Here is a 25,099-nt window from a genome sequence, read left to right as displayed (position 1 = left end):
GCATTTTGTTACCTTCAAGTAAACAGCATTTACTTTCAATGTACCGGAAGGACTATGAACACATCCCAAATACAAAATCTTCAAACCTGCCCACGATGTAATCTCGTCATTGCGAACTGGCAGTCAAGTGGAACTGAGCCCACATCAGATCAGCCATGATATTACTTTTTCTTAGACTGTGTTTTCAGCTATTATATCGCTCATCTTCAACAATCAGCAACACACAAGTACACCAGCCAGTAAACATTTCATTCTGGTCAGACAATCAGCACAGCTGTTGGAAGCTGTCTTACCTATTTCATTATGATTCAAGTCATAGAGTCGCTCAAACGGAAAATTCTTCTTTTCTATCTTCTTTATCACTTCCTCTGGCAGCTTCCTGAACTGTCGGAGAGGTGACATAGATTGCCACCTGTCAAAATATAAAGCCTTCAATTACTGGAAATCAGTGGTACACATTCTAAACTATCTATTCTACTCTACAGCACCATGCTAAATATCAACTTATTTTTCAATGGATAAAGGCAGCACAGATCATATACTCAAGCGATCCATGTGAACCTCGACTGGTCAGACACCACCTCAGCCAACGAGATCTTTCAGTTTTGAGTTCACACTTAACCATGAGGATCTGCGAACCTGTCTGTCTATCAGCTTCAAGAGTTATACAGGAAAATAGTTTGAGAAACAGTTCTGAGTGAACATGTCTCACATTAGTGGTCGGGAAGCTACTTCAGAGAAAATTCTTAGGATTTACATGCTTTTGGAAAAGTACGGCCTAATTAGGGACAAGCAGCATTACTTTGTACAAGTCAGGTCATGTCTTACTAATTTGGGATCTAATTTGTCAAGGAGGTGACAAAAGTGATCGATCATGGTACAGTAGTCTATGTCATCTACGAGGATTTTAGTCAGGCTTTCGAAAAGGTTCTGCACGATAGGCTCATCCAGAAGACTAAGATGCATTGGACCCATGGTGACTTAGCCATGTGGAATCAGAACTGTATTGCCCATCAAGGCAGAGGAAGGATGTTTTTCAGGCTGGGCGTCCATGACTAGTGATGTTCTGCAGGGATCTGTACTGGGACCTGTGCTGTTTGTGGTACATATAAAATGACTTGCATGAAAATGTAGATGGGTGGATTACTAAATTTACAGATTATACAAAGATTGATGGGGTTATGGATAGTGCAGAAGGTTATCAAAGCATAGGACAGGATATCGATCAATTACAGGTATGGATGGAGAAATGGCAGATGGCATTTAATCTGGATACATGTGAGATGCTACACTTGGGGAGATCAAATGTTAAGGGAAAGTATTCAGTTAATGGCAGGACAGTGAACAACAGTGATGTGAAGAAGGATCTTGGGATCCTAGTCCATAACTCTGTGAAACTGGCCACTCAAGTAGATAAGGTGGCAAAGGCGGCATATGGAATGCTTGCCTTTATTGGTCAGTGAATTGAGTACACGAGTGAAGACGTCATGTTGCAGCTTTGTCAGACTTTGGTTAGGCCACACTTAGAGTACTGCATTCAATTCTAGTTGCCACATTACAGAAACAATATGGTGGCTTTGGACAGCTTTAACAGATGCTGGCTTGATTAGAGGGTTTGAGTTCTGAGGAGAGGCTAGAAAAAAACTGGGCTTGTTTTCTCTGGAGTGATGGAGGCTGAAGGGAGACTTGATAGAAGTCTATAAAATCATTTGATGCACACAGAAGGTTGACGGCGGGAATCTTTTACCCCAGAGTTGAAATGTCTGTAATTCGGGGACATGCATTTGAAGTGAGAAGGGCAAAGTTCCAAGGAGATGTGAGGGGCTTTTCTTTTTAAAACACAATGTTGTAGGAATCTGGAGCGTCATGTTAGGCACAACGTTGTGGACCAAGGGCCTGTTTCTGTACCATACAGTTCAACGAATACAGGTCTGAAAACCAACATTCACCATTATACGGGCATCTAACTGAGAACTCACATATGGTTGATGTGATAAAATGCCACATGCTCTAGAGGGCTGCTCTCCTTGCATTGATGCGTGGTGTTGGACAAAAAAACTTTCAATTCTTAACATTCGCTGATGCACGAAGACAAGATCTAGCTTTAAATTCACATTGAAATGCTGGCTTTTGACAATCCAAGAGGGCAATACTGCAGTGTCACATCTTTGGATAGTGCACTTGTGTGAATGACATCCTCTGTGCTATATACAAGCAAGAGAAAACGTACAAGTTTATAGTGGAAGTTGCAAGGTTCTGACTCGAAGAACACACTGACACCAGGCTAACATGACAGAAGAAACTTTTCTTCATATCTCACACATGTTGTATGTGCTGGGGGGTGACTTGATGACTGAACTAAATCTTTAAAACAGTCAAACTCAGCATGAACATCCTTTGTTCGAAGAACACAGCAGTGACCAGAGGAGGATACAGAATGAGCTACCGATAATATCTGAGTTTTGCGGTTAGATGATCATTTTTCCCCTGTGAACATGGGTATCATTTTGTGCACATTTCTTACATTCGTTTGTCAATCATTTTACAGAGATTGACAGTCTTGTCTGTCAGCTGAGCCCAGCCTCGATTAAGGACGATCTCAAATATACAGCGCATCAGGCGGCCTGCAGACTAAAACACATGAAAGGAAAAATGACAGACCTTTACAATACAAATGGGCTCAGTAAGTATCCCTCAGCTAACCTCTTTGGGAATTGTTCAATGCATCAAATCCCACCCTTCACAAAAATGTATAAATTACAGAACATAATTAGACGCAAACCATTCCTTTTTACACCACTATCAAAGAAATGTTTCAACTAACTAGTGAACTGTATCACATCCAATGCACCATATGAAGCTTACCTGAGTCACGTAGACCATATCGGCCATCAGTGCGAACCCCTCCAGTTTCAGCTGGGAGATGTAGGCTTGAAGCAAGACATTGATCTGAAAAAACAGAATCATAGCGGCTATCAAGCACCATATCGCCAACCACGCTGACACTGCGGAATGCTAAGTCACATCACCCACCAAACACATGCGCACCTATCTACAGTGACAGCACTGCCAACACAAAGCCAGAGAAAACCATCTTTCCCAAAATGCACAATTATCAATTCCAATTATCGCTATCAAAGTCTAAGTCAGGTCCTCGTCCAGGTCTCAAGAGCTAAGAGCACTGCCTTTGCAACATGGCCAAACAAGTATCGGCTTCAACCTCAAACATAGGGAAATGACAGTTGGCATGAGTGGGAAAGTATCTTTACCAGTAATGTAATGGAAAGACTTTCGAGTTTACATCATCACCATTCACACAGCTCCACGCCAGAAACTGCAGCTACAACTGCATATTGCCACAATTACACTTGGTTACTTCATGGATCAGATGGTGAGTTGCTGGCATGAATCAGACTGCTGCAGCAGCAGGTGATTTTTGCTCCAGCATGGGCTGGATTTGTGACCTGCCTTTTTGCCCTACTCAATGTTTGAAGTCATGGTGCTGGAGGTTGGACCTGCATTTGGGCAGAGAACTCAAGAGGAGCAGCATCTAATATACAGTCAGAAAAACCCCAGGTTGGTTATCGTGTGCCCAGATAACCAAATTTTATGTGCAAAGCAAGGAGGTGAAGTTGAACTGTTATCAAGCACTTTTATCAACTGTAGGAGTGTGTCTATTTCTGGATGTTACTGTTGCCTTCACAACTTTTTAAAGGTGTAAGGGTGCAGAAGAAAATATCTCAAAAATGATTTCAAAGAGTAGGAAGTGATGAAGTTATGTTGGTGAATTTGAAATGTTAGGACTGTTCTTCTTGGACAAGAGAAGGGTGAGAGGATTGACAAAAGCTATTCACAGTCACAAAAGGTCTGGACACAGAAGCAGGGAGAAGCTGTTTCCTTGGAATCATTGAGAAAAAGACAGCACAAGACAAGACTGAAGCACCGGTGGTACACAAAGATTTCATTAGCACATGTTGAGGATCTGGCACTGCTGAAGCATGAACTGGGGCAGGTTTAAACAAAACATCCGGGAAGGAATGGGTTATCTGCAAAGAAAGAAAATGAAAGACTCATGGAGGAGTGGGATTGGTGAATTGCTCTTCCGGAGATGTGGCACAGAAACGACATGCTGAATGGCCTCCTTCATTGTTGTAACAATTCTGAGGTTTGTCTGTACCTCGCTATGCTCTCCAGGAAAATACAAAGAGCTATGGATTATTGATTCGTATTTTTCCCAAAAGTAAAGACACTTATGTTCAGAACTTTTTTCTTTTTTGAAACACAAAAACAAAGGAAGACAGCAGGGAGGGTCAGACAAACAGCTAGTGCTTGTTCTTTTGAGCCCCAAGGTTTTTAGTCTGTACAGTACATGTGCTTAAATGTACATTTCAATTTCCATTCCCCAACCTCTCCATTCCAGGTCGTCAGTTGCCACTTACAGCAGATTAGTTATATCTAAGACAGCCACAAAAGTTGTCAGATTGTTCCCTACCTTCGCGCTTGGCTCCTCAATACTCTCCTTGACAGGAATAGGAACTCGTTCCAATAACTTCTGCAACTCAAGTTTCTCCTCCTGAGGGGCGATTAAGAGGTGAAATATCAGTGAGTTAGATAAAGATGCATAAAATTAGCTGCTGGGCAATCTGCTGCTGCAGCTCTGAATAAACCTTCTAAAGATGGATCAAGTCAAACCATTTGGGTTTCCAAACTAAGTTCGCTGACACCTCCAATTTCACCAGTTCTGAAAATCAATTCATACAGATATGTTTTCAGCATATTTTGGTGTCTGCTGCTCCTGCTCTAACATGGTGGCATAAACATATCAGCTTATGCAATTAGACATGCATTTACAGCAGGGCAGTGGACCTTTATTGAGAGCACACAAGATCGATGTCCTGCGCCACGTCTGCCAAGGTATGCAGTTTTCAAATCAGCTTTCTCAGTCACAAAGATCTAAGACAGGAACTGTTCTAAAAGTGTATGTCATCCTTGAATTAAAGGGCTGCAACCTCAGTGGGAGTCCATTAAGTGGTGTTCAATGCTTTGTTTACCGTCAGAAAACAGAATTCTGGGCACAATAATCCAGTAATGCTTCAAGAACATTCATACTCACCTCTCTGACACTGATGTTCTTGAACTCAGAGGACAGTGAAAATACTCTAAAGAGCTCAATCTCACTCAGGGTGGGTTTCAAAAGCTGATTATACGTTGCCATACTTTCATGTGTAATGTAATAGTGACTTGCAATCCGGCCTAGATCAGTCACCTACACACAAAATGGTTTCAAATTATAACAAAGAAGGAACAAAGCATCTGATGAAGAATGACTGTCAGTTGTGAACAAAGTAATATTTATATGTTCATCAGCTTCTCTCTACAATAAACAGCAATTTAAATCCATAAACCAATAATATATTTGCAGACTTAAGCTGGTCAAATATCACCAGCTATCCGAAGTTACTGTTAACATCAGTTTTGTACTGAGTACTATTTCAAAATTTCAGACAGACCACCACTGTTGGCATGAGAGCGTGTAATCCTTACCTGGAAGTTGCCACCCTTTTTGTCATATTTCACAAGGTTATTTTTGTCAAGGATGATAGCAGCAGTGTGGACAAGGTCTAGTCTGCGTTGCTCCAATAGGGGGTCACTCTTTAGCTCATCATGCGAGATCCCATAGAGAGTTGGGGTTCGCAACATGCGAATATACAGGTATGTGTACCCCAGCCAATTAATAGCATCCTGCAAGATCAAAAGTTGCTCAGTTCAGATTTTGATAGTAAAATACCTTAACAATCACCTCTGGGAGCCCTGGTCAACCCCCAGTGAGTGGTTGGTACTTGACACGTCTTCGCCAGGATAAGCTTAGGTAGGACCAAGATTGAAATACTTATTTCTCACCTTTGCCGTCTGGACATTTCCAAGGACAATCTCAGCATTGAGCATGTCAGGGAGTCTTGTGATCATCTGGCTTTCAATGGGCAGCTGCTGGTTGAGGAGGGACAGGTAATACTGCAGCTCACCATGAGATGTGATAAGGATACCCTCACCTTTCGTATCATACTGTGGCCGTCCTGCACGGCCCAACATCTGTAAGAAAAGTATGTATTTTCTTATAAGCATGTGCAGATCAGAAGCTAGCTATCAGTAGAAGTAAAAGGTTTGAGTAGTGCAAATTGTGGCATGCTCACGCATTGACTCTGGATCATGTATATGGAACTTCTGAAGCGGTTTTCTAAAAAACCACATTATTCAAAATGATTCAAAACACATCACCTGAAGTACATCCAGTGCACCCAACTCAGTCCAGCGTCCCTTCTCTGGGCTGTATACCTGTGTCCCTTTGATAATAACTGTGTGCGCAGGTAGATTCACACCCCAGGCCAGAGTTGCAGTGGAGACCAGCACCTGAATGCAAAGTACATTCGTTTCAACTCAGATTATATGTTCAATTCAACATTAAGGGGTAAAATTTTGTACTGCACCAGGAACATTATTTTCATTCTTATTCTGGACAATAAGAGACATGAGACTGCATTCTGCAAAACATGAAGACAGTAAAGACTGGTGTACAGAGGAAGACTGCAAGAACACGGAGGAACAGGTCAGGCAGCAGGGGAGCAGGAAATTTGACGTTTCAGGGCAGGACCCTTCTTCAGCCCATTTCTGAAGAAGGATCCTGCCCCAAAACGTCAGATTTCCTGCTCCTCTGATGCTGCCTGGCCTGCTGTGTTCTTCCAGCTCCATACTACGTTATCCCTGACTCCAGCATCGGCAGTTCTTACTACCTCAGAGGAAGATTGCTATTTATTTCTCTCTCCATCCTACGTTTTGTCTGCAATCTGACTGATTTGGTTTGCATTTTTGTTCTTTTTTATTCTCAGGGTTAGGTTCACAAAGAACCCATCCAGCAACACTATTCAAAACATGAGCTGACACAGTTACTCACAATGAAGCAGTATGGACCCAGGACTGTTCACAAACAACTAGATTAGATTTACCTAAGTTGCTGTCAACTTTGTGTATAAAGAAAACATGTACAGCTAGGGGGACAGGTTTGTCCAGTCAAGATTTAAGTGGCTCCCCACTAAGGGCATCGTGCTGTTCAGCTGTCTTTTGGTTCTTAGAGGAACATCTTGTGACCATTGAATGGCCATGTGTGCGTTTACCACCAGAGTAGTTGAATTTCAAATGTGTAGTGCTTTGAGATGTCCAGGGTTTATGAACAGCTTTGTCTATGCAAGTTCTTTCCTTCTGCATTCATGCTGTCCATGCACTGCTCGCCTGGGTAGCATCAAACAGAGTCTAGTTTAATGGCAAACGTCAGACAGCAGGATGTTTGCAACTGAGCTACACTGAATCCACCACAACCAAGGGTCATTTTTTTTGCAAGACATAGGTGTTGAAACAGACAAGACCCAAAGATTTTCCCATCTTAGTCCATTTACACAGAATCTACAATATATATAGCACAGCCAAGGAAACAATGTTGTGTGACACCGTGCAAGAATCTATTACCTGAATGTGTCTGTCAGCAAATAAATCTTCCACCAGTGTTCGATCCACCCTTGTCATACCAGCGTGGTGAATAGCAAAACTGTATGGAAGCAGGTCCTTCAGCTCTAGATTCTACAACAGAGGCATACATAGATTTTAAGGAAAAATACAGCCAGACTGAAAAATCTGAAACAAAAGCAATAAACTTGCAGTCTGTGTGTAAGCATCTAAATTCATCCAATTCCAAGTTTTAAGCTTTGCTTTTATTTCAAACACAGTGTGAATGATGCTGAGATACAGAAAGCCCAACATAAATGACACAAGCACTGTTGGCATTGTTTTTCCAAGGATAGCAACGATTTAATTTCTCTTGCCTTGGCCTATTTCCTTAGGTTAAAAGCATAGTATAAAAGTTCCACGTTTTCTTTTGAAGTTGTTCTCAATGAGCAGAATACCAATGTAAAATCAACTTATATGTTTGTAGAATACTGGACCAAATGTGGGAATGGAATGTGGTACAGTGCTTACAACTGAATTGAAAAAAAAAATCTTTGCTGCATAGTATCAATTCCAGAAAGACTGGTCAAGATCACAGCTCCATACCTTACATTGCTCTGCCTCTGTGCGTAGCACCTCTGTGGAGGCTGATCCTTCTCTCAGGAACAAACCCAATGTGTCTTTCTCCAGACACATATCTCGTATCGCACGTGCTGTCTTTCCCGTTTCTTTACGGGAGTGAACAAATACCAGCACCTGAAACAAATCATCATATCAGACTTGAAGAGAAGCCAGAAACAGAGTAAAATATAGGCAGGGTAAACTTGACGAAGAGACAGGGCACAGAACAGGGGAATGGCAGACTTGAATCTTACCATTTCATGGAGGGGGTTTTCACATGGACAGAGAGCTGGTTGGAGTAAAAATGAAACACATGCTATATTCTCTAGACAAAAACAAGTTGGCAGTCTTATCTCATGTGTTCCAAGTCCTGAAACCATCTCCACCACAAAGAGATTAGTGGAAACAAAAGGATGGTGAAGCCAGTTTTATTCTTGTCTGTTGCGCTGAAGGGGCTGTTGTACTGCATGCTGAACTGTTCTTTGTTCTACGATTGTCCCAACTCATCCCATCAAACTACCTCACAGACACCATATGCAGTACTTGCTCTTTGTCAGCTTTTTCATCCACAATTGGGCATGTTTCATACATCATTGGACTGCAACTTCTTACCACTAATAACGACAGGTCAAAAATCTGTCAAGTCAATTCTGGGGTAATCTGACTAGCATTCCAGATCTTCATCTAAGAACTCTCAGTGGATAAAATGAGAACAAAACCCTGAAGGATTTTGCGTGGACTGCAATGAAATGGCAATGGAGGTGTTACTTGCCCCTGCAGAGTGAACAATAATGGTTGCAACCGCTCCCATTGTTGGTGATATCAAACCAAGATTTAAGGAAAGAGCTTAGCTTTGGTGAGACACAAAAACTCAATCTCAAGTGAGGCAAATATACATTGAGCCAAGTTTGAGAGCCCTGGCCTGTCAGTGATAATCTAAGTGTGGTACCTCTTGGGTAGTGGTGGGTTGGGAATACAACTGACATTTCCAGACAAGATCACTGACCTGATTTTTTCCAGCATGCTCCATCACCTTCTCATACACAATCTCATTCATAATCTGGAAACGTTTGATGGCTTTCTTTTCTGTTATTCCAACGTATGTCTGCTCCAGAGGTACAGGACGAAAACTGGGTGAAAGACACTGCGATGAATACTCCATGCAGGAAAGTGACATTCTGCTTCAAATGAAGACTACATTCCCCATTGCAAATTGCATCTTATTGTTTGAACAGCGTTTTGCTTTTGTGTTCTGCCTCTTCCTCCTCCCCCGAAACGTTTTCTAAGTACTGTCAATATGGTCATAATGATAGACACTGATGCACAAGCCAGCCATATTAAACCTAAGATAATAAAATGTGAGGCTGGAAGAACACAGCAGGCCCAGCAGCATCTCAGGAGCACAAAAGCTGACGTTTCGGGCCTGGACCCTTCATCAGAGAGGGGGATGGGGTGAGGGTTCTGGAATAAATAGGGAGAGAGGGGGAGGTGGACCGAAGATGGAGAGAAAAGAAGATAGGTGGAGAGGAGAGTATAGGTGGGGAGGTAGGGAGGGGATAGGTCAGTCCAGGGAAGACGGACAGGTCAAGGAGGTGGGATGAGGTTAGTAGGTAGGAGATGGAGGTGCGGCTTGGGGTGGGAGGAAGGGATGGATGAGAGGAAGAACAGGTTAGGGAGGCAGAGACAGGTTGGGCTGGTTTTGGGATGCAGTGGGTGGAGGGGGAAGAGCTGGGCTGGTTGTGTGGTGCAGTGGGGGGGGGGGGGGGGGGAGGGGACGAACTCGGCTGGTTTTGGGATGTGGTGGGGGAAGGGGAGATTTTGAAGCTGGTGAAGTCCACATTGATACCATTGGGCTGCAGGGTTCCCAAGCGGAATATGAGTTGCTGTTCCTGCAACCTTCGGGTGGCATCATTGTGGCACTGCAGGAGGCCCATGATGGACATGTCATCTAAAGAATGGGAGGGGGGAGTGAAAATGGTTTGCAACTGGGAGGTGCAGTTGTTTATTGCGAACTGAGCGGAGGCGTTGTGCAAAGCGGTCCCCAAGCCGCCGCTTGGTTTCCCCAATGTAGAGGATGCCACACTGGGTACAATGGATGCAGTATACCACCTTGGCAGATGTGCAGGTGAACCTCTGCTTCATATGGAAAGTCATCTTGGGGCCTGGGATAGGGGTCAGGGAGGTGGTGTGGGGGCAAGTGTAGCATTTCCTGCGATTGCAGGGGAAGGTGCTGGGTGTGGTGGGGTTGGAGGGCAGTGTGGAGCGAACAAGGGAGTCACGGAGAGAGTGGTCTCTCCGGAAAGCAGACAAGGGTGGGGATGGAAAAATGTCTTGGGTGGTGGGGTCGGATTGTAGATGGCGGAAGTGTCGGAGGATGATGCGTTGTATCTGGAGGTTGGTGGGGTGGTGTGTGAGAACGAGGAGGATCCTCTTTGGGCGGTTGTGGCGGGGGCGGGGTGTGAGGAACGTGTTGCGGGAAATGCGGGAGACACGGTAAATTGGTATGCGCAAAACAGTTCCAAATCACTTGCCAATCACTCTTGTCCATCACAGAAAACGATATCATGTATAAGCATAAGGCACAATCTCAGTACTGGTACGAAATACCTATTATCAAAGTAGAAAAGACCTTTAGCTGGATCAACTCTCAGAAGAGTTGCAACATCTTCATAATTAGGCAGTGTGGCACTCAACCCAACTAATCGCACATCTTCTTGAGTCATTTCAATGTTCCTAATTGTCCTGGCAACTAAAGCCTCCAATACTGGACCACGATCATCATGCAGGAGGTGAATCTCATCCTGAGGAAGAAAAGTCAAGGTGTAATCATTTTCTGACAAGCCTGGAAAGTGAAGGACAAAAACAAATTGATGGAAAAACTCAGCAGTTCTGGCAACATATGTGGACAGATAGGAGTTAACGTTTCAGGTCCAGTGACCCTTCTTCAGAACCTGCTGAGTTTTTCCACCAATTTCTGTCCTTGTTTCTGATGTCCAGCATCTGCAGTTCTTTCAGTTTTCTGTAAAGCAAAGGGACTAGCTGTTTTCTGCTAAGAGGGTTATCGAAGCGGAGGTACAAAACTTTTTCCATTCCATGTTTCTAACATCAATATTATTAAGCACGCCCAAGTAAGTTGGGGGAGTAATTAGAGGCAATAAAAATGCTTTTTACTTCAACCTGCCCACAGGCTTCAGCCCCCATTTTTACAAGAGTAGCACAAAGCAAGCGACAGTTCAACATGCTATGTTGTGACCTCAAGGGGGATTTTCAATTAGGAGCACCACATCCTGCAATTCACACCAATTAGGAAGTGAAATATACATCAACACTATTGAAGGGTCAAAAATTCTTGCACTTAATTGCATACTCACAATTATCATGAGTCGCACAATTTGCGTGTAGGTGCGCTCTCCTCCCTTGCGAGTAATGATATCCCACTTCTCTGGGGTGCACACAATCACCTGGGTTGCAGTGATTTCCTCTTTACACAGTTGATGGTCCCCTGTCAGCTCTGCAACACTGATCCCATAACTTGCTAAACGCTGTCAGCCGAAACACAAAACGGTGTGAACTCATCAGGTCAAAAAAGTTATTAATTCAATTCCGAATATCATAGCTGTTTCAAGTTGAACAATTCAAGTGGGTTGTTGTTATTCCTTGTTGAAAGACCCTGAAGTGCCTTTGCAGAGATTCTTCAAATGGCCCAGGCAATGCAGCCTTTAAATATTGTGACCACTGAGAAAGATCAGCATCTAATGATTATTCTACAATTTTTGTGCTCTCCTTTGGGTGCTAGGTGCCAAGGTGAAGAAGAGTCTTGCATCCTCAGTTATCCCAAAGCACTTCATCTTTTTATGATTCTGTTACTTTGGCAGCAGCCACACAAGACATACCAACACTGCACAGTGGTAAATCAAACGGTGATCAGTGTGTGTTGGTGCCAGTGTTCGTTGTAGGATAAATGTTGGTTCAGACACCAGGATAGATTCAACATTCTTCTTCAAATCATGAAATGGTTTGTTTTAAACCTATCTGCAGGTAGACAGGAGCCTACAACGAAACAACCCATCACTGGTGCACGGACGTGCACTGACAGCTCAGACAATGCTGACAGCCTTTTACAATTGGAATTTAAACCCAGAAGTGTGACAACCAATCCCAGGTCAACATCAAAACAAGATAAGCCAGTTTTCATGAGCTCCTCTATGACCTCAAACATTTGTCTCAACTTCATGAAAGCTCCACTGCTTTTATTTTGACTTATGCTAACACCATTAAAAATTACCTTCAACCTCAATTGTGCTGATTCTACCAGGCCCCTTCTGCCTCTGCCCAATGGACTAAGTGAAAATCCTGCATTCCAACTGCTTCATCCTGCCTATTGTTCTTGTTTCTTCTCGACTCTTATCTCAGCTCGTTCTTCATTCCGGAGATCTTGGGCTTGGAATTATTGGATCATTGCCGAATGGATACAAGTCAGATGAAGACAAGAACAGATTTGTGAGGGAGGGGACGTGATATTATGGGGACGCACTGGCCTTCTGCTACTGTTGCCAGCTCTTAGTCCAGAAATTCAGCTCATGTTGTGGGGACCCAGGTTTGAAACCTGTCAGAGCAAATGGTGGAATCTGAACTCAATTTTTAAAAAAGCTGGAATTAAGAATCTACCGATGACCATGAAATCCTGCCGATTGCTGCAAAAAAGCCATATGGTTCACTCATATCCCTCAGGGGAAAAAAATCTGCCATCCTCACCTGGTCTGACCTACCTGTGACTCTGGAGCCACAGCAACTATGTGACTCTTAACAGCCCTCTGAAATGGCCCAGCAAGCCACTCAATTGTATCAATCGCTCTGAAGTCTCAAGGAAGAAATGAAACCATATGGACCATCTGGCATCGACCAAGGGACTGCTTCAGGCATCGACAGAAATCTGCAAGGTCCTCCTTACTGATGTCAGAACCACACTGTGCACAAGGATTAAACACTGGACATAGCCATAATCAGACACTGTCGGGTGAAATTGTAGCTGAAGTCCATCATTAATCAGTGATAGTTACGTTGAGATGTGAGGTTTCATGTGTCTTATATTGGTTGCTACATGCAATAAACTTGGAAGAATTCTTTAACTTTGATTGTCTATGCAATTTCTCATGTTGCAATATGAAAGGTTGTTTGTGCTAATTCACATACAATAACGGGGGAATGGAACTGTCAAGCCATCTTGCTGTAGTGATAGAGGCTACTGGTGAGACCACAAGTGTAGTACTATGAAAGGATAGAAATTCACAAGAAGCAGACAGAGAAGGTTCACTCTTCTCATTTCGGGGGTTGGTTATTTGTTTGAGGAAGTGGGCAGAAAAAGGGAGAGATTATGTTCATCTCACATTAGGTAATGTTGGACAGGTTGGACCTGCATCTGTTGTTATTCACAAGAGTGGCAAGTATTCAAATTGAATCACACAATCCTGAGGCAACTTTAGAAAATGGGTGCTCAATGGATAACTCCTCTTGTGGGGAGTGAGTGAAAGTCGGGGACATTTTAAAAATGAAGAATCGTCCACTTAAAACTGAAGGACTACCCATTTAAAACAAAGACGGACAGAACTGTTTTGCCTGAGAAACTCGAGTGTCAGTGGAACTCCGGTCCAAAGGGCAGTGGTGGTGGTCAATGAATATTAAGCCAGAAGTACACAGAATCTGACCAAAAAAGGAGTCACATGCCACGCTGCATAGGCCAGAATGTGGTACCAAGACCATGATCAGATCGGCTATTACACAATTAAATGGTGGACTAGGCCTCATGGGCCAAATGGTCTAAACCTGCTCTTCATTTTTTTGTCTGTATGTCAAGAAATCAGAAACTTAATCATTTGTTCCAGTTAATTCATTTCTGGGCTGTACATGGTGCTAGCAAGGGCAGCATTTAAAAGGTTATCATCAACTACCCTCAAGGCAATAATGGTTGTGGCGAGTCATTTCTTTGAGTAGCTGTTATTCTTTGTGATAATTTTTTTTCCTTCCCATTACTGTTACTAGCATATGTCAGTTCATCTGAATCAGTTGATTTACTGAAAGCAAATCAACAAATGTGCTGTGTTATCACTCACATGTTACAATGATTATTGGTCCAGGTCTTCGGATTTCTAGACCAATATAACATCTAAAAAGCTTCTACACCAAGTAACACTTGATGCAAAGCAAAAGAAATGTATCTAATGTTGATATAACCAAGTTACACTTGTTTTTGAAGACTATGCTGGGGAGATGAATCTTCAGACACCCTTCCTCACCTTACTAAAACTGCCCACCATCTCCTGAACCAGGGATCTCATAGGTGCAATGTATATAATCTTGAAGTCATCGACATTGATGGTTCCATCCATATTAATGTGCTTCCCAATCTCACGTAACATGCACATCAGAGCCACATTTGTCTTGCCAGCACCCTACAAGTGTAGAAAAAAAACTTCACTTAGATTTGGAATTAATAACAGGTACTCACGGCCATGCTGCATAAACTGATCACCAATTCCAAGGTGTTCATCACCTTCTGCACAGGGATACATAATCAGACAGATGGACAGTCTAAGTTAGTGTTTACTCACAGTCGGAGCACACAGAAGCAGGTTTTCATCAGTTTCCATTGCTGCTTTGCACAGCTTACTTTGAATCCGATTCAGTGTTTTGAAGCCTTCGAATGCTGCTTGCGTGTACTTTGGCATCTTCTCTACAGATATCAGTTGCTACAAGATAAGAAAAAAAATCAAATACTGAGCAGAAAAACAAAGCAACAATATCCCAATCTCACTGGTTCTTCAACATTTCTCTAACATATCCAGGTTCAATGTACACAATCAGAATATAGTAATGATGTGTTTGAGCATGATAGTGACCACTCCTGTCTGAGGACACGTCTCTGCACTTCGGTGGCAGCTTCAATTTGTAAACATTTCAATTGCTGAGGAGAAATTGTTACTGTGCACGCCACTAAACTTGTGCAAAATCTCGTAGAAAAGACGGAATTGCATTTTGGATACTGAATGGCCTGCTATGCGTTTCCAGTTTCTAATTTACATCTCCAGAGTTGATAGAGTATGTTTGTCATCATCAGCAATGCCACTTAGCAGCTGATTATGCATCAATACTGACAAACAAGAGCTGGTACAATCGAATGAAGACAGTACACTGATCTCTCACCTCATCTGAGCTGAATGGCTTTGGTTTAAGAGCTGGTACATGCACCTCCTCGTACCCTTTGCGCTGCTTGCGGAATGAACCATCTGGTAGCTGGCATCGCTTGTTTGCCATTAGATGACTCCCCTGTGCAAAGGCCAAATCCTCCAAATCCAGAACCTGTCTGGGAGCCAGAATCTAAAAGAATGAACAGTTGAATTAACAGAAACCACAAAATTATCTTTGTCGAAGGAAGCATTACCGCAATGGAGGAGTGTTATCCATGATCACCAGCAACTTGCCAAGACATAATCACAAGTTCTCCTGGCATAGATAATTTTCTTTTACTGGCTATTCAGACAACTGTAAATTCAGTAGATAGCCTGACAATGCACTTCATATCACAGACTGACACGATATTGGCAATGCGCTTCCTCAAAGCTCTTCACTGGCACAGAAAGGCCAATAACACCAAGGTGAAATTTGAATCCACATTTCACTTGAACTAAAATTCATCTTTTCAAGTTACATTTACGTTGTAGAGAGTTTCAGGCACAAGGCAAACAATTAAAGCATTCTGCTCTAAACCTCCAAGTGGTGTCAACCGCAGTGCTGTCTCCTGAGGTTTTATGTATTGACAGGGTGACAAAATGAACTTTCCCCTTTCTACACAATTCATGTTTGACTTTTTCCAGGCAGTATACGTAATCACTTCTCATTCTTCCATGCTAGAATGCAAGGTCCCACTTGAACCTCATCACACGATCACAATCGATAACAGTGCCTGTCTTATTTTACACAAATAACTGTAGGTATGTGGAGTAAAGGTTCCTGTTGATTTCTCTTAATACCGCAAAATAGTTTGTTATTTTTAAGCTGGTCTCTGCTCACGATTAAACCTTTCAAACAATATGTCAAAGATCATTTTCTTGATAATTTTGAACAGTTCAATCTGATCATGTCAGGTAAAAGATTCTTAAATTTTCACTGTTTAAATTTGTAATGCTAAGAGCCTTCTTGATGTTCACACATCATCTCTTGATCTTGATTCCAATATGAATCAGGACTTTATCAAGGCAATATGACTAATTCCACTAATCAGCAACAGAAAGGTTCTTTCCATTCTCCCTGACAGTCAAAGAGATTGTGCCAAACTTGCCCCAGAATTAGTGTCAGGTGAACATGTTTCTCATTTGCTCTCGTCCTTAGTACCATTTTCATTAACCATAAATCTCTCTTCACAAGGTGCGCAACCATTAATCTGTGTTTTTCTGCTTTAGATTTATTATCTAGGTCACAGGAACACTGCTGCTGTAAATGATCCCAACATTATATTTGAACTCAGTCTAACCTCTCCTTCTCGATCAAGATCCATTGCTTCGAGATCTGTATCCACACGGGATTGACGAACTCGTTCTCTACGGGATCTTTCCTCCTAAAAGAACAAATGACTTTTGATAAACATACTGGATAAGTTATAATTTGTCCAAGTAGTATTGATGGTCAGGCCTGGTGTGTTCACTGATTATTTTGCATCTTACCCGAATAATGTCCTCTTTTTCAGTCTCTTGAAGTTTGTACAGAACTTTGGAAAGCTCTGCATCTGCCTCCATCTTATTCTGAATTCTTTCCTTCTCTGCCTCACTCTGAGCACTGGCCAACAGTGTACAGTACAAAACTTTAAGGATGAAGTAAAGAACAGTTAGCATGTGGGATAATAAAAGTAGTTCTGAAAACATACACATCATCTTCATATGAGGTGCAGAAAACTCTGATTTTTGACTAACAAGCAAACACCACTCAAAAGTTCAATGTCATCACTCATTCTTCCATGCATCTACCTCACTGTTTCACTCAAGGAGAAATCTAAGATCAGACATGCCAATGGCACAATCAAGCAGTCCAGTCAAACAGTGATCCATGGCTGACTGATTAAAACATTGATTATTTTGACGCTGCTACCATTTGTTCTAAGCATAGGTAGGAGGGAAAGCACTTTTTTTCACCTAATTTGATGCTGTGGGTGGAAGCATATCTATTTTGCCAGAATCAAATGCTAACGAGCTCTTTCCACTCAGCCTCATCTTCAGAAAAATACCCAAAGATGAAGTTGCCCAAAAAGCCAAGTGAAACTGACACTTGCACTGCATTTGTACCATTTGCGTTGGGAGACTCACATCTGCTAGAAGTTGAGTTTTGCAGAATCCTATCTTATTTTAGATTAGACACACACAGTCAATAACATCAGTTCAAGACAGTTGAGAAACTTGTGCATTTCTGAACATCAGTCTGAATCACTGTGAGAAGGCCAAGAGAGTGCCTCAATGCTGTTCCCTTAATAGGTAGGTGTTACATGTTGTTGTGTGCACACACCCACATATACCTTACGACACTCACTCATCATGCGATGCTGTCTGAGAATCTTGATGAAGTCAAAAGTGTTGAAGCCAAGAAGCAAAACAAGTTGATTCTCACATTCACGGTCATCACCAGCCGTCTGATGAGGGAAACGTGCAAGGTTAATATGAAACATAGTTAAAAATAATCAATTGTCGGCAGCTCCAACTGTATTATCAACTGAAATTTGACTAAAGATTTTAAGAAGTTAAAGGGGTATTGAGTACAAAGGATAGCAATGTCAAAACAGATTCCAACAATCAGGTAACCTCAATTTACAATGCAGTGCCCACTTCTGACAACCGTTCCAGCAGCTGGGAGCTCACCTTGAGGATGTCGAGGACTTCATCAGCCTTTTTCTGTGACATAATAGCGTCATCATAGAAGCGGCTGAGCTGCCTCTGGAGCCAAAAAGCATCAATGTCTCTAGGATGCAGGTCTTTCTTTTTTGCACTCAGCACATCTCCAGCAGCACCCAGCTAAAATACAAAATAAAGCACTCTTTCAATGAAATGCTCAGTAAGCATTCTGCATAAGACTTGGTATCTGCAAAATCAGAAATTGCAAATTTGCCTATCCGTGCCAAAAAATGTGTCCACAAAATTCAGCAACTGTAAAACTCACATATCCATAATTTTAAACCTATTTTTAACCTTCATTTTAAATGAGCTTTGCACTTGCAAATTTCATCTTTTGCAACGGTTCTTCGGAACAGAATCCTCGCAGATACAGTGAAATGACAGTATGATTAACAACATTGTAAAATTTTAATTTGGCTCCAGGCAGTGTACTGTAAGTGGAGATCCATACCACTTCTGTTTGTATAGTTTGGTGCATGGCACGAGCTCACTCTCACTCTAGTGGATCATTCAAAAAGTCATGATTTCATCAAGACAAGTCTTTTCATGTTCATAACATACCAAGGTTAACAGCAGGACTTACATTAGCTGAAAGTGTGCAGCTGATGTCAGCTTCCTCGCCTTCCGTGTCCTCATCTGATGCTTCTTCACGCACTTCACCAAATGCATCCTCATCACCTTCCTGAATTAAGAAGTGGATACAAAACAGCAGGCATACTAAAACAAAGTGAATACAAAAAGGAAAATAAAACCCTCAGGTGCAATCTACAGGTATCCTCGGTCATTACCAATCACCTATTAATGAAATCTAAACAGATGGCAACATTGTGGACTGATGAATGAGGATGGCGAAAGACAATAGTGAAGCCAAATCCATGGGCCAAATTGCCAACTTCTGCTCATCATCTATTCAGTGCGCCATGTCAACTACATGTAGCAGATGTGTCCATGTGTCATAATGCGTGAACAATTCTCACTTAGACACTCACGCAGTCACAATGCAGTCTGTGCCACCACCGATCTATAATCAATAGTTCAGCTATCTCCCTGGAGCAAGCACCAAGTTTCAGATCCTACTAACCATGTTAGTCTACAAAGTCTACAAGTGGGTTTCAGCAACTTCAACAAGATTTTTAAGGTAACTGCACTCACCTCTTCATCAGACTCGAACTGCACATTCACTCCATATGTCTCGTCAATGTTATCGTCTGAAAAAGGAGCACAAGCTCTTAATTTGTTCCGATTCAAAGCAGTTTCCTTCAGAAACAGAAGCAACTCCTAAGACAGAACTGAGAGTTTACGGACAGCATGCACAACAGTGTCTAAAAACAAAGACAGTACGAACTGCAGATGCTGAACGATCTGAGATAACAAGGTGTCGAGCTGGATGAACATAGCAGGTCAAGCAACATCACAGGAGCAGGAAAGCTGACGTTTCGGGCCGAGGAGGGTCTCCACCCGAAACGTCAGCTTTCCTGCTCCGGTGATGCTGCTTGACCTGCTGTGTTCATCCAGCTCTACACCTTGTTATCTCTGTGTTCCAAGTTGCTTTTAGACACTATGTGATTTGCTGCCAATTGAAAAATTATAACTTATTATCATATTAACATGATGACTCTCCTGTAACACAGACTCAGTTTCAGTTCAGTATCACCAAAGCAATCATAACAGTTTGAAGTATAAGATTGTTCTTTTGTTTTATTTCAGATGGTAAAGAAAAGCTTTTGGACAAACAGTTGACCGTCCTTGCTCAACTGAGGATTCCGACTGGCAGACAACAAAACTGATCCAATGGTCATCAAAAAAAATGATCCCAAGCTTCCAGTTCTCCACGTTAACATGCCACCATGTCCACAGCCAACATTTCTGTCTCTGCTCCAGCAAGGCTCAGCACAAGGGTTCGGCAATCTTTTTTCGGAACTATGAGTACAGCATCTCATTGGTTTGCTTGGGGACCCTGAACCATTTAGGACTCAACATCAAGTTCCATAATTTTTCAACCTGAACACCACACCCTCATGACATGGACAGCTTTCAGGACATTTAACCCATTTTCACCAGCTTATGGCCCCCATTATTATCTTTTCTTTGTCCCTTTGTCTGCCTAACTGTCTTACTCTCTCTGTGCTCCATCCTCAGCTATTCACTTACTCCTGTACATCTCTGTTCTCCCATCTTCAGCATATCGCCTTTTTAGAGCTACAAATAGTTCTGAAGAAGGGTCACTAGACTCAAAACATCAACTCAGCTTTCTCTCTCCACAGACTTTCTCCAAACATTTCTGTTTTTGGTTCAGAGCTGATTCAACCTTTGTAGACACAATCTTGACAATCTGATCATCTGAACTGATACAAATCAATTAATACTTAGCACAATTATCATTTGCTGGAGAACGCTGCTTTTAATAATGTTATTTCAGATAAATGCTAATTATTAGTCCCATGTGTGAAAACTTTGGATATGAGGATGAAAACTCAAAAGACCTCGGCCACAAGTGCTAACTTCAAACATATAGCTTTGGTTGCTCAAAAGCAAACAGCACGAGCATTAACAAAAGCACCACAGAATTAAATGCTCAGTTAACAAATACTGAAACAAGATGATACGAAGGATCACTGAGGCAGAAAGCTCAGTGACTCCAGCTTGAAACTTAATGACATCAGGTACTCCACACAAGCAGCCAAGGGAAGAAGTAACAGCTCCTGTTGAACATTAAAATGGCAAATTAATCGAATTTAATCAAAAGGGTGGGCAGACAAGGTCCCAAGTTATAATTTTCCAATTGGCAGCAAATCACATTGTGTTCCAATTTGCTTTTAGACACTGAGTTAACGAGTGAAACTTTTCCCACATATTGGGACAAATAAATCAAATATTTTAGCAGAGGCTTCTTAGTTTTCAAACCTCTGTCCAAACTGTGGCATCAAGACAAGTCTGAAATGACTGAACTCTTCCATGCAATGAAGGGGACAACTTATTCTAATCCATCTGGGGTAGGGTTCGGGAAAATAGTGGGGAAGTTAAGATAATACAAAACAAAATACTTTATTGGCACTTCACTGGCCTACTGATGTGACACTTCAGCCTTTAACAGTTCGTCCTGCATACCCATATTCTGCACTTCTTTATCTCCTCCATAGTCACTGATTTTCTTTCCTAGATTCACCAGTACATGGTAACGGGTATCCTCCAACTGTCCCAGGAGCATTTCTATTTCCTTCCGTCGCTCTTTGTCACGCAGTTTATCATTTTTCAGCACAGCGAGGACCTCATCTGCTGCTCCACAGAGAATATCACGTGGCTAGAAAGAAAAGCCCAATCAATATAGAAAAATTGCCAGCTAATGCAGATGCAATACGTCTCCCTGTAACAATTTATCTTCCTTGTTCAACCTCTAAAGTGATCATTGATGAATTACTGCTCACGCTGTCTATGGCACATGCATCTGTCATATGGAAGTAGGGCAGGCAAATCAGCATGTTAGCTCAGTGGTTAGCACTGCTGCCTCACACTGCCAGAGACCCGGGTTCAATTCCAGCGTTGGGCAACTGTCTGTGTACAATTTGCACATTCTCCCTGTGTCTAACTGGGTTTCCTCCAGGTGCTCCGGTTTCTGCCCAGTCCAAAGATGTGCAGGTTGAGTAGATTGGCTATGCTAAATTTCCCGAAGTGTCCAGGGATGTGCAACTAGGTAGGTTAGCCATGGGAAATGCAAGGTTAAGGGAATGGGATGGATCTCAGTGGGATGCTCTTTGGAGGGGTGGTATGGCCTCGATAAGCTGAATGGCCTACTTCCACACTGGCCGTGGTACAGAACGCCTCAAAGAGCAAGAGTCAAAGAAATCAAAGGAACGGAGTCAATCAACTTTGACTAAGTCTCAGGTACAAATCAGGTTAAAAGTAAAAGAACCTAAAGGAAGACAAATGCATGCAGTGGAAGTGCTGAAACATCAACATCCCAAGAAACAAGCCAAGACAAATGGAAACCATCCCCTTTGCATAAAGTGGCATCCTGTCTGTGATGTAGTAGATCTTAAAATTAGTTAATCATTAAAGAGATCAGTTATGTCCATCACTTTTAGTAGCAGGGGATCTGTCTGGGATATTTTTTCACTGGAGACTCTCACCTGGTCACCAAGTGCAGCCTGAATGAAACTGAGCAACACCTCGTAGGTCTCTCTGGTCTCCTTTGTTTTGGGTTTGTACACAATTCCAACCATTTCATCAATGCCCTCTGACAACAAAGTGTATCCCCTCATTTTGTTCATGTCATGTCGGTCTTCATCACGCTTTCTCCTTCTGCATGAGACAAATTCAAAACATTTTAACAGCCAAGAAATTCAAGTAAGAATTCTCACTTAACCAGAGCACAAATATATATTTGTGCACAAAACCACCAATCTAAAGGATGGGTTGAAAAGTGCCCAATCTGATTACAAATAATCTCCCCTGTGCAGAATAGGAAGCTCCAAACGACTGAAATTTGACATGCTCAACTGCAAACCTCCCTCAACTACTATTACAATGAGTAAAGAAAGCCTTGGCACTTATTCAACATTTCAGTACACCACTGAAAATGATAGACAGGAGCCGGACTGGACTAGTCGCTTTGTGGAGTGACCCTCTCTTTTGCCAATTCCCCACATCCCTCAATTCCCCGAGACACCGAAAACCTGTCTATCCTATGAATGAGTAGATACCTGTTCTGAACCTTCATGGTTCTTTTGAGTTAAGAGCAAGATATAATCTGTGGAATGTAAAGACTAGGATGTGGACTGTTGAGAAACAAATGCTTGTAAATGTTCATAATGTTGCTTACATTAAATAACACCATGCACCAAAGTCATATGTTTCCCACCATGAGGTGGAATGATTATTTTACTATCACCTCAGGTCTAAATTTCTTGTTTAATCTGACACCTTTGCTCATTGTGAAGCATTAAAATTTTTCAGTAAACCAAAATATCAAGTGCTTTGAACTGATTGACCCACCTTGTCTGTTTACCTGCATTTTACCAAAAAACATTTTATCATTCAGGATTAAACTTTTTTAGTTCATAAAGATAGCTTATTAGTATAACTCTGCTCCCAACTCCAAATAAACTGTGATATTTGACAAGATATGTCCTTACTTTGCTCGTCTTTCCTCCTGCAACTGTGGCTTTGTTCTCTGAGCTTTGTCTCCCATTCGCGACCCTTCGAGCTTTCCAACCAGAGACAGCACTTCTCCTGTGGGCTCATCTCGTCTTGTTCGGTCGATCAGTGAACGATCTGCTTGCAATACAAGGTTGGAGTTCTGCAAAAAGAATGAAGAAACTAGTCTTATTCTCATATGGAGCGGTTTGCACAAACCTGTCGGTATTGCAAGATAACAAAATGTGGAGCTGAACGAATACAGCAGGAACTTCTGTGCTCCTAAGATGCTGCTTGGCCTGCTGTGTTCATGCAGCTCCACACTTTGTAATCTTGGGATTCTCCAGCAACTGTGGTTCCCACTATCTCTGTCAGTATTGCACTTGGGTGTAAACCATGCAAAATTTCCAGTCCTTGAGCAAAGTTGGGAATTACACATATTTCCCTGTATCCCTTCCAAAATTACTGATTTTAGAGGATTTTCACGAGAAGTTGAGGGTCGATTGGCATTTCCAAAAAAAACCAGCATTCATTTTTGTCGAGAATCTGATTTCAAAATTGCCCAATACTAATTTTTTGTTGTGGGATGGAACTGGGACATAAATTGTGTACTCATTTAAGACAAAGAATGAAAATAAAAAGCCATTAGAAACAATTCGATAACAATGACAAGGGCTCTAGAGACGTGTTCCTAGGTTGCCTGGAGGTCCCTTCAATTTCCTGATTTCAGCTCAACAGAGATGCCAACCCAGTTCTTATGTCGCATTCACCACAGCAAGGGCTAGGCCTCAACCTGGCGGTGTGCTTAACAGTGGCACTGTACTCGCCCAATTCAGCTCTGGCCATGCAAGCCCGCGCACGACTGTATCCAGCCTGTCTAGGGGATCAAACCGAGGGTTATCGATCCTCAACACCGACAGCACTCACCGCTTTGTACTCATACTGCAGGCTACGAGCAGTAACATCCGCCATTGCTGCTTGGCGATGCCTCCGCCGCCGGATGGCACTCAAACCTGACCTCCGGCCGCCGCGGATTCGCCTTCCGGGTCAAAGCCCAACGGTCTCCATGGGAACGGGAAACCCGCATCGTTTCTCAACGCCAGTTTAATTTTCCCTTTGGCGACAGGTGAGTTCCTGAAACATGGCCAGTATTGTTTACTTTTTATTTATTTGTTTAATTCTGTCGCCACCGTAAACAACGGTTATCTCACCCCCTTGGAAGATAGCAACCGTTGGCTGTCTCCCGCCATTTTCGACACTTTACCCACAATTTCTTTTACCCTTCCCTCCATCTGGGGGGAGTTCGGGCAGTTAAATTGGTCCGATGCTCTTTACTGCGAGGGGCAGAAACCGGGCATCACTGCTTATCCCGCATCAGCTGGAGACTTGGCCAACTGAAGTCAGGACAGGGAAGGTTGAATAGGACGCAATGAGCTTTTTGACACCATCAGAGGGCACCACCTCACCCCAACCTGTCAAACATGAAAATAGATGCCGGCGTTTTCTGTTAGTTCAAGCTGCTAGAGTTATTCATACTGTTTGCTTCCAGGCCAAAAAAAGGCTTTTCAGTGCTGGGTTCGCCGCTTTAATCTCTCTGTTCCCTACTGCACCTCTTAATATCACTTGTCTTCTGGACGAATAATAATCTCTCCAGATCTCCCGACAGCAATTTTCTCCCTTATATTTTCCAGCGATCTCGGCTTCTTTTCTCCTGTAACATGCATAGTCTGCAAGAAAAATTTTGCTCAGTGCAGTCGTTTTGTCTTCATTCTTAAAACCGTAAGACCATTCGAAAGAGGAACAGGGGTAGGCCATTCGGCCCTCGAGTCTGCTGCGCCACTGGATGGGATCATGATTGATCTTACACTCCTCACATCCACTTTCCTGCCCTTTCCCCAAAACCCTCGATACCCCTACTG

At 42.5% G+C, this 25,099-nt stretch overlaps 1 protein-coding gene across 2 annotated transcripts in view; it reads right to left on the bottom strand.

Moving 5' to 3' along the window:
- snrnp200 (small nuclear ribonucleoprotein 200 (U5)) overlaps positions 1-24,239 on the bottom strand; it is a 35,848-nt gene extending 11,609 nt beyond the window's left edge. For both annotated transcript variants that reach the window (XM_048523132.2, XM_048523134.2), the window contains exons 1-26: positions 24,108-24,239; positions 23,180-23,343; positions 22,175-22,346; positions 21,156-21,348; positions 19,200-19,255; positions 18,631-18,729; positions 18,015-18,167; positions 17,689-17,788; positions 16,833-16,969; positions 16,643-16,726; positions 15,316-15,489; positions 14,724-14,861; positions 14,409-14,564; positions 11,487-11,657; positions 10,723-10,916; positions 9,122-9,245; positions 8,101-8,250; positions 7,519-7,629; positions 6,277-6,408; positions 5,902-6,090; positions 5,545-5,742; positions 5,114-5,266; positions 4,493-4,573; positions 2,866-2,949; positions 2,525-2,631; positions 294-412 (exon numbers count right to left, since the gene is read on the bottom strand). In XM_048523132.2, coding sequence (XP_048379089.1) covers positions 294-412; positions 2,525-2,631; positions 2,866-2,949; positions 4,493-4,573; positions 5,114-5,266; positions 5,545-5,742; positions 5,902-6,090; positions 6,277-6,408; positions 7,519-7,629; positions 8,101-8,250; positions 9,122-9,245; positions 10,723-10,916; positions 11,487-11,657; positions 14,409-14,564; positions 14,724-14,861; positions 15,316-15,489; positions 16,643-16,726; positions 16,833-16,969; positions 17,689-17,788; positions 18,015-18,167; positions 18,631-18,729; positions 19,200-19,255; positions 21,156-21,348; positions 22,175-22,346; positions 23,180-23,343; positions 24,108-24,152 — 3,484 coding nt within the window. In that variant the 5' untranslated portion in view covers positions 24,153-24,239. The remainder of the gene's footprint in view (positions 1-293; positions 413-2,524; positions 2,632-2,865; positions 2,950-4,492; positions 4,574-5,113; positions 5,267-5,544; positions 5,743-5,901; positions 6,091-6,276; positions 6,409-7,518; positions 7,630-8,100; positions 8,251-9,121; positions 9,246-10,722; positions 10,917-11,486; positions 11,658-14,408; positions 14,565-14,723; positions 14,862-15,315; positions 15,490-16,642; positions 16,727-16,832; positions 16,970-17,688; positions 17,789-18,014; positions 18,168-18,630; positions 18,730-19,199; positions 19,256-21,155; positions 21,349-22,174; positions 22,347-23,179; positions 23,344-24,107) is intronic.
- Between the last annotated feature and the right edge of the window lie 860 nt (positions 24,240-25,099).

The sequence above is a fragment of the Stegostoma tigrinum genome, chromosome 40 (assembly GCF_030684315.1).
Source record: "Stegostoma tigrinum isolate sSteTig4 chromosome 40, sSteTig4.hap1, whole genome shotgun sequence".
Lineage (NCBI taxonomy): Eukaryota > Metazoa > Chordata > Chondrichthyes > Orectolobiformes > Stegostomatidae > Stegostoma > Stegostoma tigrinum.
Note: the sequence above shows the minus strand (reverse complement) of the source record. Positions and strands in the feature narration are given on the sequence as shown.